This window comes from Equus quagga, chromosome 11, assembly GCF_021613505.1.
Source record: "Equus quagga isolate Etosha38 chromosome 11, UCLA_HA_Equagga_1.0, whole genome shotgun sequence".
Taxonomy (NCBI): domain Eukaryota; kingdom Metazoa; phylum Chordata; class Mammalia; order Perissodactyla; family Equidae; genus Equus; species Equus quagga.
This window is the reverse complement of record NC_060277.1, coordinates 72,317,743-72,333,153: the sequence shown is the minus strand read 5'-3', so window position 1 is coordinate 72,333,153 and position 15,411 is coordinate 72,317,743. Positions and strand designations below refer to the sequence as shown.

Sequence of the window (15,411 nt, the reverse complement as noted above, 5' to 3'; positions counted from 1 at the left end):
ACGCGTGTGCCGACCGCACGCAGCCGGGGCTGGGACTGGGGCGGTCCCTGAGGCGCGGCCTATTGTCCCGCCCCCCGCGCTGCCCATTGTGCCGTGGCGCCTGCGCCGCGCGCGGCCTTGCGGGGGAGGGGCTGCCCGTGCCGCTGCCAGCGTCGCCGCCATGGACCTAGGTGGGTGTCCTGGCTCTCCTGTTCCGGGTCTGCCTGGGCCGCATCCCGCAGCGGGCGACCGGGCGGTGCTGAGCGGGCCCGGGCCAAGGGGGAGCTCCGGGGCGGGGAGGGGTGTTGGAGGGCCAGGTGTCCTCGGAGAACGGGGGTCGGGAGGCCGGGCTCTAGCCCCGACCCCGCCGCGCCTTGGCCGGCGGCTTGCCACTCGGGGCGCCTTTCCACGCGAAAGGCCAAGCGGATGTGAAGTTAGGGTCCCTGCAAGTGGACCGGGCTCGTGCACGTGTTTTGGAACATGCTGGGCTCGAGGACGTGCCGGGGAATCCCGGCTGCCCCGACGGTGTCATTTATTGAACGTCTAAGTTCTTCAGCAAGTGCCTTAGGCTCGTGAGGTCCTCATCGATAAAATGTACCCGCCTCACAGAGTTGAGGGGCGTTTGCGTGGAGAGCACGTGTATAGGGTCTGGTACGGAGCCAGCGTTCCTCCGACCAGCGGTTGTGGGGAGGGGTTGCAGCAGCCGAGGGGGCACGTGCACGTCGATTCAGAATCCTCAGTGGCAAGGCTGAGAGAAGCGAGCGGGGAGCGGCTAATATCGGTGGCTCCCGCCCAGCCTCCCACCCTGCTGGATAAGACTAGGAGGCTGTTCTGGGAGAATTGGGGCACGGTACCCCAAGATGTGCCAGTTGTAGTAGGCTGTGGAGAAATGGTTGGGTCCCTGTCCCCAGCCACTTCTTCAGTGGTGGCACGGTAAAGCTGGAAGAGTTTGCAGCCCTGCAGCTGTGGTGATTTCTGTCCCAGCCGCACCGCTTTGCAGTTGTGACATCCTGAGCAAATTGTTTCTGAGTCTGTGTTCCCATCTCTAAAACGGCAATAGTCCTCCAAAGGTTGGCTTGAAGATTACAAGAGATCTTATATGCATAGCACCTGGCACAGAGCCTGGCACGGGATAAGCACTTAAACATAACGAGTGGGCACTCACAAGCACCAGTTAACCAGCAGTGATAAAACACTTGGGACGCTCAGGTAGTAACTGCTTCTGGGACTTATTCCCTTAAATAGCACGTGTATGTCCTTATGGATTATGTCTCTGGAAGGTAGGTGTTGGGGGCAAGCATCTCAGCTGAGCTGATAATGCAATAAAGTTAAATTTACAGTCATAAGGGAACATATATGGGAGAGCAGTCTGAGCCAGAAAGAAGGGCCAGGACGCCTAGAGAGAGCCCTCAGTAGCCTAACCCTCCCTGGGCGTCTGCCTCGGCTGCTGGGAGCCAAGGTGGATTGCCTTCACCATGGTTGCCTAGGAAGACTGAGCCCTTGGCCTTTTGCTGCTCCCTTAAATGGTCGGAGGGGCCGAGTATTCTGTAGTCTCCTGGAAGCAGGATTCTCTCTGTTGGCTCCTGGCATGTGAAAAGGGGGAAAATGTGTTCTTGAGGGCATGAGGGACTGACGAAGGAGTGGCATCTCTGGGCCTTGGGAGCAGAGGAGTCAGGAATACTGAATAGTGAGCAGTGTTTGTACTCTGATGTAGTTTCTGGGCCAACAGAACATACCTGAGAAAGACCTATGTCCTTTCTCATTTCTGAGCTGGGAGAGGCCAAGACTAGTGACAATATTCTGGTTCTGCCAACAATGGAAGGGCTTAGGGAAACCAGCATTTATTGAGCAGCTAATCAGGCTCTTCGTAGCCTGACTCTTATCGTAGCTGTATCATACTTAACCCTCAGCAGCCCTGGCACATGGGATCGAGAGCTAACAGTGAGCACCAACCCAGGGCCAAGGGCTCAACTAGCATATAGCATTTGATCCTCCAAGTCATAATATGAAACCTGTGTTATCCCCACATAGGCAAAGGGAAGCTCAGGGAAGTAATCTGTCCAAGACCACACTGCCTTTAAGTGGCTGAGCTCGTATTTAAACACGTCCAATTAAACATCCCAAGATGCCTCCTTGATAAGGCTGTGTCGATTCATGGCTCACTGAAGGAAGGACTTTTCCTTCTTAATCTAGTGCAGTATTTTTTTCTATCTACCTCTCGGTTTCTACCAAAGAACCAGGGCCTTTAGTAGCTTGTTCTCCTTGATGGAAAGAGCCATGGGATGAACTGTTTCCCTGAAAAGCGGAACATCTGAAATCTGGTTGCAAGACAAGGCTCTAAAGGAAAAGGGGGAAGGTAGGGCTTGTCTGATTGCTTCTGGACCCCTCCTAGTCTGCATCCTTACTTAGAAAGTCAATTGTCATGTCCTGCAGTACGTACTTGGTGGCTCCTGTGGTTTGGTGCTGTCCTTGTGCTGTCCACTCTCTCTCTCAAGCTGTTCCTCCCCAAATCCTCTGCTGGCCCACCCTTTGCTGGAGGGCCTGGCCTCAGCCGTCCAGCTTTTCCTCTTCATCTGCTTTTCCTGCAGGATCTCTGTCATTTCCTTGGTTCCAGTGATCCCCTCTGGGCAGATTCCTCCCCGAGTCACTTTTCAGGGCTGACTTTCCTCCTGAGCTTCAACCCCTCATTTCCATTGCTGGAGGACATTTCTACCTTAATGTTCTGCCTCAAACTCCAGATAACCAAATCTGAACAGTGTTCCCTCCAGACCTGTTCTGATTCTCCTGCGTTCCCTGTTTCCAATTGGAAACTGTTGTCATCCCAGTTCCAGGCTAGAGAGCTGGGGATCCTTTCTCATTCCTCGGGTAAGTGCTTTTGACTCCAGCTCTGCAGCGCCTCTTAGAACCATCCCTTCTCCCCCCTCTCCCATTGATTTCATTTAGAACCCTTATCATCTCTAAGCCTGATAATGACAGCCAGCCCACTAACTGCTGTCTCTCCCTCTAAGCTCTGCTTACTGTTTTGAGAATTTTTTCACCACACTATCTTATTGGGCTTCTCTCTGTGCAGGACCCTTGAATATCTGTGAAGAAATGACTATTCTGCATGGGGGCTTCTTGCTGGCTGAGCAGCTGTTCCGCCCCAAAGCATTGGCAGAATTGACAAAGTCTGACTGGGAGCATGTTGGGCAGCCCATTGTGGAGGCCTTGAGGGAGATCTCCTCCACAGCATGCTCCCAACCCTTTGCCTGGAAGAAGAAAGCTCTGATCATCATCTGGGCAAAAGTTCTTCAGCCTTACCCTGTCACCCCTTCTGACACTGAAACTCGGTGGCAGGAAGATGTGTTCTTCTCCGTAGGCAACATGATCCCTACCATCAATCACACGGTCCTTTTTGAGCTGCTCAAGTCCCTGGAAGCTTCTGGACTCTTTATCCAGCTCCTAATGGCCCTGCCCACCACCATCTGCCGTGCAGAACTAGAGCACTTTTTGGAGCACATGATGATTGACACTTCGTCAAAGGATGTGGCCTTTTTCCTTGATGTCTGGTGGGAAATGATGAAGCACAAGGGCAATCAGCAGGACCCCCTGCTCTCTCAGTTTAGGACAATGGCCCATAAGTACTTGTCCTCTACAGATGAGTTCTCCCATCCTCCAAAGAGGTTTAAGTCAGACCCAGATGTGTGTCCTACCATGCCACTGTTGACCATGCTGCTTACGGGGCTGAAGCAAATTCAAAATAGAATCCTGTGCCCTGGGATGAAGTGCTGTGCATTAGCCAACTTGGCTGACATGCTCACTGTGTTTGCACTGATGGAGGACGACCCCCAGGAAGTGTCTGCAACTGTATATCTAGACAAACTGGCCACAGTGATCTCCGTGTGGAATTCAGACACCCAGAACCCATATCACCAACAGGCACTGGCAGAGAAGGTAAAGGAGGCAGAACGGGACGTCAGCCTGAGCTCACTGGCCAAACTCCCGAGCGAGACGATTTTCGTGGGGTTTGAGTTCCTGCGCAGCCTGCTGCGGGAGTGGGGGGAAGAGCTGCAGACCATGCTCAATAGCAGCCAAGGGACCAATTATGACAGCTATCGGCTGTGTGACAGTCTGACTTCCTTCAGCCAGAACCTGAAGCTGTACCTGAATACCACGGGCTTGTCCAAGGAGGAGAGGCAGGTAGTCTCCGAGCTGGCAGAGTGTGTCGAAGACTTCCTGAGGAAAACAAACAGGGTACTGAAGAACAAGGGCTTCGAGCAGGACATCACTGCCTCGATCGCCATGGCCATTATTGAGCAGAAGATGGACCGGCATATGGAAATGTGCTACATTTTTGCTTCTGAGAAGAAGTGGGCCTTCTCAGACGAGTGGCTAGCATGCCTGGTTAATAACCAGGCTCTCTTCCGAGAGCCAGACTTGGTGTTAAAGCTGCTGGAAACAGTGATAGAAGTCAGCACGACAGACAGAGCCATCCCCGAACCTCAGCTCAAACAAGTGATCAACTTGATCCTGGAATGTTATGCAGACCTGTCACTTCCAGATAAAAATAAAGTCCTCTCAGGTGTCCTGCTTTCCTGGGGGCGAAAGGGCCTCTCTGAGAAGTTGCTAGCTTACTTGGAGGGGTTTCAGGAAGACCTCAATACGACTTTCAACCAGCTTGCTCAGAGTGCCTCTGAACAGGGCTTGGCTAAAGCTGTAGCTTCTGTGGCCCGCCTGGTAATACTGCACCCGGAGATGACAGTGAAGAAAATGTGCAGCATGGCTGTGGTCAATCTCGGCACCCATAAGTTCCTGGCTCAGATTCTCACTGCCTTCCCGGCCCTTAGGTTCACAGAAGAGCAGGGTCCAGATCCATCCATCACTTTCATGGTGTCATGCCTCAAAGAAACTGTGTGGACAAAGTTCTCTACACCCAAGGAAGAAAAGCAGTTCTTGGAGCTCCTGGGCTACCTGGTGAGGCCTGTGAAGCCCCAGGGGATTCCAGTTGCTGCTCTTCTTGAGCCAGATGAGGTGCTAAAGGAGTTTGTCCTGCCTTTCTTGATGCTAGATGTTGAAGAGGTGGACCTCAGTCTGAAGATCTTCATCCAGACTCTTGAAGCCAATGCGTGCCTGGAGGAATACTGGCTCCAGACGTGTTCTCCATTCCCCCTCATCTTCAGCTTGTGCCAGCTCCTGGATTGCTTTAGCAAGTACTGGCAGCTCCCCAAGGAGAAGCGCTGCCTCTCCTTGGATGGCAAGGATCTGGTGATCCATATTCTGGAGCTCCTCTGTGAGACTGTATTAGCTAATGCCAAGACCTTCTCCCCAGACACCTGGATCAAGTCCTTGTCCTGGCTCCACCGGAAGTTGGAGCAACTAGACTGGACTGTGGGCCTGAGACTGAAAAACTTCTTTGAGGGCCACTTCAAGTGTGAGGTGCCAGCCACACTTTTTGAGATCTGCAAGCTCTCTGAGGATGAGTGGACCTCCCAGGCCCACCCTGGCTATGGGCCAGGCACAGGGCTTCTTGCCTGGATGGAGTGCTGCTACATCTCCAGCAGCATCTCTGAACGGATGCTCTCCCTCCTGGTGGTAGATGTGGGTAACCCTGAGGAGGTCAGATTGTTCAGCAAGGGCTTTCTGGTGGCCCTGGTGCAAGTCATGCCTTGGTGCAGCCCCCAAGAGTGGCAGTACCTTTACCAGTTGACCAGGAGACTGTTGGAGAAACAGCTCCTGCATGTCCCTTATAGCCTGGAATATATTCAGTTTGTTCCTCTGCTCAACCTGAAGCCCTTTGCGCAGGAGCTCCAACTCTCCGTACTCTTCCTGAGAGCTTTCCAGTTTCTCTGCAGCCAGAGTTGTCGTAATTGGCTTCCTATGGAAGGCTGGAGCCATGTAGTCAAACTCCTCTGTGGCAGTCTGACCAACCTCCTGGACTCAGTGAGGTTAATACAATCAGTTGGCCCATGGGCCCAAGGACAAGAACAGGACCTGACTCAGGAGACCCTGTTTTTTTACACTCAGGTATTCTGTCATGTTCTGCACATCATGGCCATGCTCCACCAAGAGGTGTGTGAACCACTCTACGTTTTGGCCTTGGAAATCCTCACCTGCTACGAAACGCTGAGCAAGACCAACCCTTCTGTTAGCTCCTTGCTCCAGAAGGTAAATGAGCAGCGCTTCTTAAAGTCCATTGCCGAGAACATCAGCCCTGAGGAGCGGCGCCAAACCTTGCTGCAGAAGATCAGCAACTTCTGACCTTGTAGATCAGAAGACACTGGGCCTCAACTTGGTGGGGTCTGCAGGGGCTAGAGCTGAGAAACACAAACTTTTTGGTTATCTGAAATTGTCCACAAGCCAAAAAGTATATGGCAATAATGGTGTAAAGAAAGTAGTTTCTTAGGTATTTGTAACATACAAATTATAATAAAAGTCTCTTGTTTCCTCTTGTCTCTTTTGAGTCTTTCTCCTCAATAGTCTAGATACACTCTGAGACTGGGCTCAGCTAGAGTCTTAAAGATCGAGTCAGGCTGGGAGGAGCACGTTCGTAACTGGACTTCTCCACCCTAGAACTTGGGAAGTCAGTCCAAAGGCGAAACCGCCCAAGCAAGACAAATTACAAGCTATGTATGATGTTCCTTTGCACTGAAACCCTCTTCCAGAGTCGTTCTGCAGTGTCCTGGAAAGGGCAGCAACTAGGAAAAGAACTCTTCTGCCACCAATTGGCCATGTGATTTGTGTGGTCAAAAGGCCCATACCACTGTAAAAGGAGAGGATTGGACCCAGAAAAGTCAATGTTAGGGGGCAGATTAATGACCTCAAGAAAATGGTGTCTTCCTGGTTGAGGACTTCTGCCATACGGTCTTAGCTCCAACCATTCGGTCGATCCGGAAGGGGCTGTGCTAAAACCAGGTCTGGTAAACACATCTCTGCTGTGTTTAAAGGGTGGGTGTAATTATCTTCTGCCTGGGGTGGGTTGTCATGGTTTTCAAGAGTGAGAGCAGGCAGAAGCATAAAAATGCAAATTAAAGGTGTCCAGAGAGTATTACAGAACTATGAGAACTGGTTGGTGAGGTGTTTAATTTGGGAGGCAAGAAGGGAAAAGGATATATCCCGTCACCTCCTTCATATCCATACCCTCACTCAAAATGGGGCATTATTCAGGTCCCCGCTCCCACCTAAAGTGGGCTGGCTCTGTGGCCTACTGTTGGGTTTCCACCCTCCCAACTCCTAACTGGGATTCACCTAGGAAGAGAAGAAAGGGCCTAAAGTTATGTGACCACTGGGCTTGAACTCTAGGACCCTGCAATGTGTTCTTGGAACCATGAATTGCAGAAACGCGTTAAAGTAAGGTATGAGCTAGGCTCTCCTGGAGGCTGAAAGCGTTAACCTCCCCCGCCCCCAACACCTACCCCTGCCGGCTGCATGGATGCGAACACAGATCAGAAACAGTAATAGCACACAGCGGCCAGAAAAGTAAGGTCACAGGATGGATCTTACAGGAAGTTGGTACTGATGTATTTCACAAATGAGAATAAGTTGGGAAATATTAGTGCAGCTTAATCATCACAGGGATGATTTATAAAGATATACTGATAGTAAACAGTAAAAAAAAATTACAGCACTTTAGGTTTTTTAAATGGCACCCATTAAAGACTGAAATAGTCAAAATTTGAGACTGTTACATACTCAGTACTTTAAGAGTTCATGGACAACAATGAATTAAGACACTAAAAACTCTAGTCTTTCACTGCCACTTGAAAAAAACTTCATGGTAGCACAGTTTCTAAAACCCATCCTAGCTGATGAGGAATGATTAGCGTTGGCACCAGAGGACCCCAGTTGCAAATGGTGGGTGAAGGAGTCAGTCCACAGGATGCATTTTGGCCAAGACTATCTTGCACTCTTGCTCTCCAGCCTCTGGCTAGATGGCGATATACTCCCATAGGAACAGACTTTGGACCACAAGCTGTGGCTTATATCAGGAGGCAGTCTGTCACGGTTTGGAATACAGAAGTCCATTTCTACTGCATATGAAAAGGACAGTGTCAAAGAGTGGGATTACCCAGTAAATAGCTCGGTAGCCGTCATTTTCACTTCACCCCTAGTTTTTCATAAGAGCATCCTGTGCGTGTGGGTATGGGGGAAAGCTGGGCTTGTGGGGACATGTTTAAAAGGGAATAATATTTGTGTTTACAACAAGCTCACAGGTTTGACACTGGTCTTTACCAAGTCAGCCTGCAAAGGTGCAGACCTGTTGGCCTTCCTACCTACTCAAGTGCTTCAGGTTCCCATCCCTGCCTCCTACCCTCCCCTGCCAGTGAGACTTCTGATTGGAAGTCAGTAGACACCAGAATTCAATGTTGGCACATGGATGAAAGGATGAGGCAAAGGACCAATGGCTTATCTAGTAAACAATAAAAAACTACCTACCCACAACAATTTTCCCAGGCCAACATCACAAGAAATTATTGCAAGAACCAAGTCATCACTTGCTTCTGCTGGCCCAGTATGTGTGGATACTGCCCTGAGTGGTTGGAAAGGTGGGTAGCCGCCAGTATTAGGGCCAGGCGGGGGCCCAAATACTTATTGCCCTGGTCCACCTATCTCCACACCGCATGCTTCTACCTCCCAGAGCCCTTGAGATAAAACCCAAGGAAGCATCCTTGAGCTTGCATTAAAACCACTTGCTGCCAATGGAGGTCTGATAGGACCCGATTGTTGTTACTAAGAAAAAAGTGCTTTTGCAAAAGGGGCAGGTTAGAAGAGGGAGGTAATATGAATATTCTGTAGAAAAACTCAAACCCATTTGCTTATCAATACCCAAAAGGCTGAGGCCACCCAGGGCACAATCTGGTCCATGGAATACTGAGTGAAGAAGGCAGCTAGTGTGAGGAGGCACCCTCACTGGCTGACTCCTGGGAGCAATTAACCATCTTTTTTGGCTGGGGGAGTGTCAAAGAGCCGGGCTGCCTTCTTGCACAGCAGAGAGAACCAGTAGATCTGGGGAGCAATGAGGAAGGCGTTGGCCACGTTGCAGTAGAAGGGGATACTGAATGGCACTCGGAGCAGGCTGAGTCCCTGCTGTCGGCCGTAGGACCAGTACATGAAGGGGAACAGAAGGATCCGACAGGAGAGGAAGGTGGTCAGCGTGAGAATCCCGTTCACCTTGTACAGAAGGCTGTGCTGCTGCTTTAGCTGCAAAAGAAGAGGGAAGGGGAATGCAGGGTCACTGAGAGGTTGGGCCTTCAGGGAATGACAAGCCCAAGACCCGCAACAGTGAATGCCAAGTATCCAGTTTTCTGACACTTGTAGAAAAGATTGAGCGCTGCTGTCTTTATGCATGCACATAGCCTCGTAGCTTTTCCAATAGCGATGTTGAATTGGGCCTAAGCCACCCCGCTGACAGGAGCACAGGAACAGTGGATTAAAAAAAAAATCTGTGGCCAGAAATAAATACATACAAAGCTGTGTGAAGTTTGGATCAAACTTACAATTTCATCTCCACTGGCTCAGATGACCAACTGGCCTATAAGTCTGTTCAAGGGTCTCCTATCCCGCTCTTCCTAGCACTAAGGGGTTTCTCCAAACCCCACAATGTGCCAAAGAGAAGCAGAGTCCGCTCCCTCTGCACTGTTTCTGCCATTTCTTTCATACATGCCTGAATCAGAACTCTGCCCAGCGACACAAATGGAGTGCTCAGTTCTGCTGTGAAGATGCAGCCAACAAAGAAGTCCCCAAGGTCTCCCCTGAGCTTCTGCAGATGAAAAGAGAAAAGGGGGAAATGAGAAACGGAGGTTGAGGAATCCCCGGAAGGAAAATTCTAACTAGGGCTACTGAAAAGGGTGACCCTGAGAGACCACGAAGGGAAAGGGAAATGCTAACTGGGCAAGTGTAAACCCAGTTAATATTCTGATACTTCCAGAGCAATAGCACTTTGACAGTCGAATCCAGAGGATCCTAGGATCCAGAGGCAATTTCAGATTAGCTGATTGCATCACACACTAAGCTTTGTCTGAATTTCAGTGTTAGCCGGAAGGAACTCTGCAGCCTACTTTTGGGTGTCTAACTTAGTCATGCCAAGGGCACTTAGCTAGTCCAGTTCAACAAAACGTGCCAGGCCCTGTGCTAGATGTTAGGGACCCAAAGCAATCAAGAGAGACTCCTTAAAGAGTGTGGTGCACTCTCATTTTATCTTTTCAAGAAGGCAGTACAGCACAGTAGACTAGCAGCTCTTCACTTAGGGCCACTGAGGCACAAAATCTCTTAGAGCCCCGGCTTCTGCATCTATGGTACAGAGCTAACAATTTCTAACTATTCCTGATAATTTCTAATTATCAATGGAAAGCTGTGAGCTCTTAAATCAAGCGCCTGCACGTGGTAGGCACTCAGGAATTACTAGCTTCCTCTCTGCATTCCCATCTCTCTTCCTTCTTGGTTTTTTATGGGAAACATGGATATGGGGAGAAATTATGAGGCTATTTGCTTTGAAAGTCTGTGCTTTTGTGACATCAAAATTATGTATACAGTACTCTCTGGCACTGTTAGAGCAAGTAACTAGTTGACTAAGCTCTCATTTTTTTAAAACAAATTTTATGTTCTTTTGTATTGTATTTTATATTGTGTGAACTAAAGACAGAACCTTCGACAAATGCTAGGAAATCACAGAGGGCTGGGGGATGGCTGGAAGGAGGATCACGAACATTTCAGATTTGATTCTTTTCTCTATGATTTGCCTGGGGATTTAATTGCAAAAGCAGCTGGCATGAGAGTGGGTGCCAGAGGTAAGGGAAGGAAAAGAAGGGCAATCCTGACTCCCAAGTAATGGTCAAGATATGCAGTTCAACAGGAGAAACAAGGGACCAAGGCTGCTGGTGGCTGTCCTGGGAGGCCATACCTGTGCAACGGGGACAAGGACAAACAGAATGACTGCATGGTGCGTGATCATGAGGCGGTTTTTACTTAGGAAGTTCTGAAAAGTTGTGAGGGAATGTCTGTGGTTCTGGTCTCTGGTTCGGTACCATTCACAGAGGTACATGGCGTAGGTGTCATAGATCATGTATGGAACCAAAAACCAGATATATTCTCGGGCAAGCCAGTGCCTGAAAGAAAGCATATGAAAGGTCCATGGAATAATTATGGATAGCAACTATGAAGGCTCAAAGTCAGCCTCTTCTCAAACACATTCCCTTCAGCTTTGTACTTAGCCATTTTTACTCCAAATACTTTACCATGAAGATGCTGAAACTGATAAATAAGGAGAGTAAACAACTTTCTCTAAATTACAGGGCAAATTCAGGAGTGCCAAAGGCAGAAAGCAGGTGTTCACTCGGCCCCACATGTTTAGGTGACCAGCTGTTCTATTTGCCTGATTTAGCTACTCATTTGTAATGGACTTTCCAACATTTTGTGGTAGAAGCTGACTTTGGGATAGATACCTCTACCAATGATTCAACAGCCCCGCCAAGAAACTGGTTTAGAAGGTGTCCCAAATCCCATATTTCCAGTTTAACTCCACTCAGTTGCTCAATACTTAGGAGTTTCCTCTTGCATCTGCTTGCACCCCACTCTCGGGAGTTCCTGGGAAGGAAACCGGTCGTTTTCTTTACCATTCTATGGCTAATCCCAATTCTATTCATTACGAAAAATTTGTCTGGAAATGAGCCCAGAGCCCAAGGACTACCTTACAGCAGTCAGATACCAAAAGAGAAGCTGGGACAAGAGACACTAATCCCATTTACTTGTCCAAAGGGGTTGAATCAATATTTGCTGAGTTGAAATGATAGTTTATCACTGTCCTAGAACAGATTAGAGGGAAAGTCTATAATTTCCACATTTTGTTCCCAAATGATCATAATTCTACAGAAAATTTATGTGAAAAAAACCTAAATTGAAACCATGTACTACGCTGAGAAGGATTAGATTCACTAAGTCAGCAAGTTTTTATTGAGTACCCATGTGTTAGGTAGAAGAAAAAATTTATGGTTCTTACACTAATTGGACATCAGAATCATCTGCAGTGTCTCTTAAGGGCTCCACTCCCCAGCGACTATAAATGGTACGCCTAGGGCCCTCGAATCTGTATTTCTAACTTTGTCTCAGATGACCTCCTAAGGGGCCAGTCCACTAAACTCCAACATTGGGAATATACTCTGTGAGGGTGCCATTCAAGTTTCTGTTCCTGAGTGAGTCCACCCTTCCCACAGCATAACTAAATAATGCATAAACGATGAAACATGCAAACAAGTAAGTAATGGCAAATATACAGGCAGGTAAGTTGATTAACCAAGTTCCATTTAGACGAAAAAGATGCACTACTTATTCTACTGCCTATCTATGGTCTCCAGTGCTTTCTTGAAGCAATTCCAAGTAAAATAACTATGAAGAGCCACTAAAAAGCTCAGCTGCAATATGACTGGCCTCTCCCCTTGCGTGGAGCCTAGGGTTTTAATATTTTGCACACAGTACGAATTCAGTAAGATCTGAAACTGCGATTGTTAGGTGGAATTCTCTGAAGATTTATTAGCAAGAGATCTGGATTAGAATCTTAACTACCACTGGCCTGGAACTTAGCTTTCTTTATAAAATGAAGATGCTAATCCTTGACTTACTTCCCTGACAAAGTTATTGCGAAGATTAAAAAACTACAAGTGTCACAGTCATTTTAAACGTAAAAAGTACTATCCAAACTTAAGTGCCTAAATTGAGAAAACTGCCTAGAGCTGCGACTCTTAGCCCTTTAGGGATCTGGACCTCTTTAAGAATAGGATGAAATCCTTGGCCCCACAACACATTCTGCATCTACCTTGGGGGGGTTATAGATACTCCCTTCTGTCTACAGACATTCTATATGAAGGCAGAAAATGAAAAGGCGTATAATAGAAAAATACTTGGGTATACAGTATATGAGCCCCAAAAGGCCCCTTTTTAGACCATCTAGGTGCCTTTAGAGCATCCTTGTACATCCATGTAAAGGTAGAGGGCACAGAAATGTGTCTGTCTCCATTTTGCAAGCAGACAATCTCAGGCATAAAGATAGACAAGAGGAGGAACCTGAAAACCAAACTCAGGTTTGCTGCTATGCTCAAGCCTCTGACACACGGCTTCTGAGGGGAAAACAAGAATGGGGCTATAGAACTGGAAGTGACTCGTATGCAGACATCTTTTTCTGAAATGTGTAGTGGCTGTCTGCTGCTTGCCCTCACATCAGCTAGAGCTAGTGCCACGGGGCTGCCTTTGTCTTAGTTTCATCTTTGCAAAGGAGTCTGGTTTCAAGTTTGATCTGACAAACTTGGGGCAGTGAGGGAGCTTGCTGCATGATCAGAAAATGCTCAATTAAAATAAAAATTGAGCCCAGCCAAGCAAACACCATTAGCCTTTGGTGTTTACAATCAAGGTCACTTAACCTGTCTTCTCTCAGCATCTACAATTCATCGTCAATAACTGGTTTTGTGTAAAAAGAATCATAAGAAGAGAAGCATAAACATCATGGTGGCCGGATTAATCCCAAGTAAGATCCTGATACTACACTGGCAGGTCACAGTGAGACAGATGCCCCGCTCAGGCTCCTCTCCCATTCCAGTCTCAACAGGTGTAAAGCAGGACACTTTGCAGAGTCAACAGGAGAATAGGACCAGAAAGGCCGCTAGACCTTCCCTGCACATTTGATGATGGCTCTGCAACGTCACTGAGAGAAAGCAAGGGTGGTTCTAGGGAGACAGGTGATAAGGATGGCTTTAAAAAAAAAGCACCACCACTGCCCAGCTCTGAATACTATACAAAGTAGACCACTCTGGTCTTTGATTTGTTTCAGTAGATGCACATTTCCTGACCTGTCTTCTGGACTGAGCTCTAATACACATACAAGTCAGTTTTCTAAGAGCGCCAAAAACCTCTTCATTGCTCTTACCAAATCCAGAGGAAAGACAAGAGCAGCATTGCAAGGAAAGCGGTGGTGGATTTGTTCCTTTCCATGGAAGGGCTCTGCTGACCACACTGGACATATCATGGCCAATGAATGCTCCGGAGCAGGACCCAGGGAGGTCACCCAAAGAAACCAAAAGCCATACTCCCACTTTTGAATAATTTTCACACTTGTCTAACTCATAAAGAACTGGGATCAATGGACCACACTGTCCTCTAATACCTCAGATTAGACTTAGATTCTGCCATTTTCTAGCATTTCTTCAGTTTACTTTCTCCTAAGCTGGCTATGCTCAAAGAGGTAAAGAGAGGAGGAGGAGACTAATTAGAGCGCCCGAGTTTTCCCATTAATCAGCCAGCTACCTAAGAGCGTGTGCATGCCTGCGAATCACTAAAAGGTGGAAACTTAGAAAAAGTTTGGCGCTGTTATTTGTGCTGCTTTCACCTGGCACTGGATGTTACCTGTCGGTGATCACGTCGCTACAGGAGCGGATGATGATGATCCCTGACCCGGTGGCCAACACAGCCTGGACTGAAGAAACCAGCCTAAGGAGCGGCAGAAAAGAAAAAAAGGGAGGGGAGGGGAGCGCGCTCAATCCAGTCCTGCGGACAGTGTAAAGCCCAACTCCTCAACCTGACTTGCCCCTAGGCTGCCAGTGCGGTGAGGAAAATGGTAGGGCCGCCGCCGCGCCCCCGACCCCCAAAGCAGCTGGCGGACGTCGGTAGGAGGCTTCCCTGCCCATCCCGACCCGCGTGGGCAGCCCTCCACCCTCTCTTCTCCCTCCAGGGCAGGTCGCGCAGGGTCTTCGGAGAGCTCTGGCCAGCGCCACAGAGAGGGGCAAGGACCAGGGAGGCAGCCCCCTCGCTTCCTGTCGCCCCCCTTTTCCGCCCTCAGCTCGGCGCAGGGGCGGGCGCAGGCGGGGCGGGTGGCCGGGCAGCCTGCGCGCGGCGGGGTGGGGCGGCCGGCGCCGGCCTCACCCCGTACCTGGTGCTGATCATCACGCAGTCGGTGTCGGTCCATTCGGGCCGCGCGCGGCGCAGCCCCCAGGTGCAGAGCGCGAAGAGCCCGGGGAAGAAGAGTGCGCCCCAGGTCAGCGTCAGCAGCATGGGTGCGCGGGGGTCGGCGCCTCGCTCGGCGCCCTCGGCGTGGCACAGGTTGGCTCCTCGCGGCTCCGAGACTGGCGCGGCCCGCCCGCCCTTATTTCTACCCTCCACCCTCCACCCTCCACCCCCGCCCCGGCCCCGGCCCGCCGCGACTCCGGCAGCCGCCGGGCTCTGGCCCCGAGCCCGCAGCGCCACTCTCCGCGTGACCAGGCCGGCGGCCGCGATAGGCGCGGGCCGGCCGGGCGGGGCGGGGTCTCGCCGCCGCCGCCCCTGGGCCCGGAGGCTTCCCTGGGTTGCCCCGGGCGGCCGGCCGGCGAGGGAATGCGCGGCGGCGGCAAGCTGCTGCCCCGGCCTGGAGCCGCGGGGCGCGCGGTCCCGTGTGTGGGTTCCGAGCGCGCGGACGCTGCGCCCCGGACGGGCGGCGCG

The 15,411-nt window shown here is 50.0% G+C and overlaps 2 protein-coding genes across 2 annotated transcripts; one reads left to right on the top strand and one right to left on the bottom strand.

Annotated features, from left to right (window-relative positions):
* The first annotated feature begins 70 nt into the window (after positions 1 to 70).
* On the top strand, positions 71 to 6,410 carry GEMIN4 (gem nuclear organelle associated protein 4). The gene is made up of 2 exons (XM_046675848.1): positions 71 to 170; positions 3,050 to 6,410. Exons 1-2 carry the CDS (start codon positions 161 to 163, stop codon positions 6,214 to 6,216), a joined length of 3,177 nt encoding a protein of 1,058 aa, XP_046531804.1. The 5' UTR covers positions 71 to 160; the 3' UTR covers positions 6,217 to 6,410.
* Positions 6,411 to 7,452: 1,042 nt separating this feature from the next.
* Positions 7,453 to 15,097, bottom strand: TLCD3A (TLC domain containing 3A). The gene is made up of 5 exons (XM_046675850.1): positions 14,867 to 15,097; positions 14,344 to 14,427; positions 10,856 to 11,060; positions 9,620 to 9,715; positions 7,453 to 9,156 (listed from the first exon to the last, which is right to left on the bottom strand). The coding sequence occupies exons 1-5, from the start codon at positions 14,986 to 14,988 to the stop codon at positions 8,887 to 8,889; spliced, it is 777 nt and encodes a 258-aa protein (XP_046531806.1). The 5' UTR covers positions 14,989 to 15,097; the 3' UTR covers positions 7,453 to 8,886.
* Positions 15,098 to 15,411: the final 314 nt, after the last annotated feature.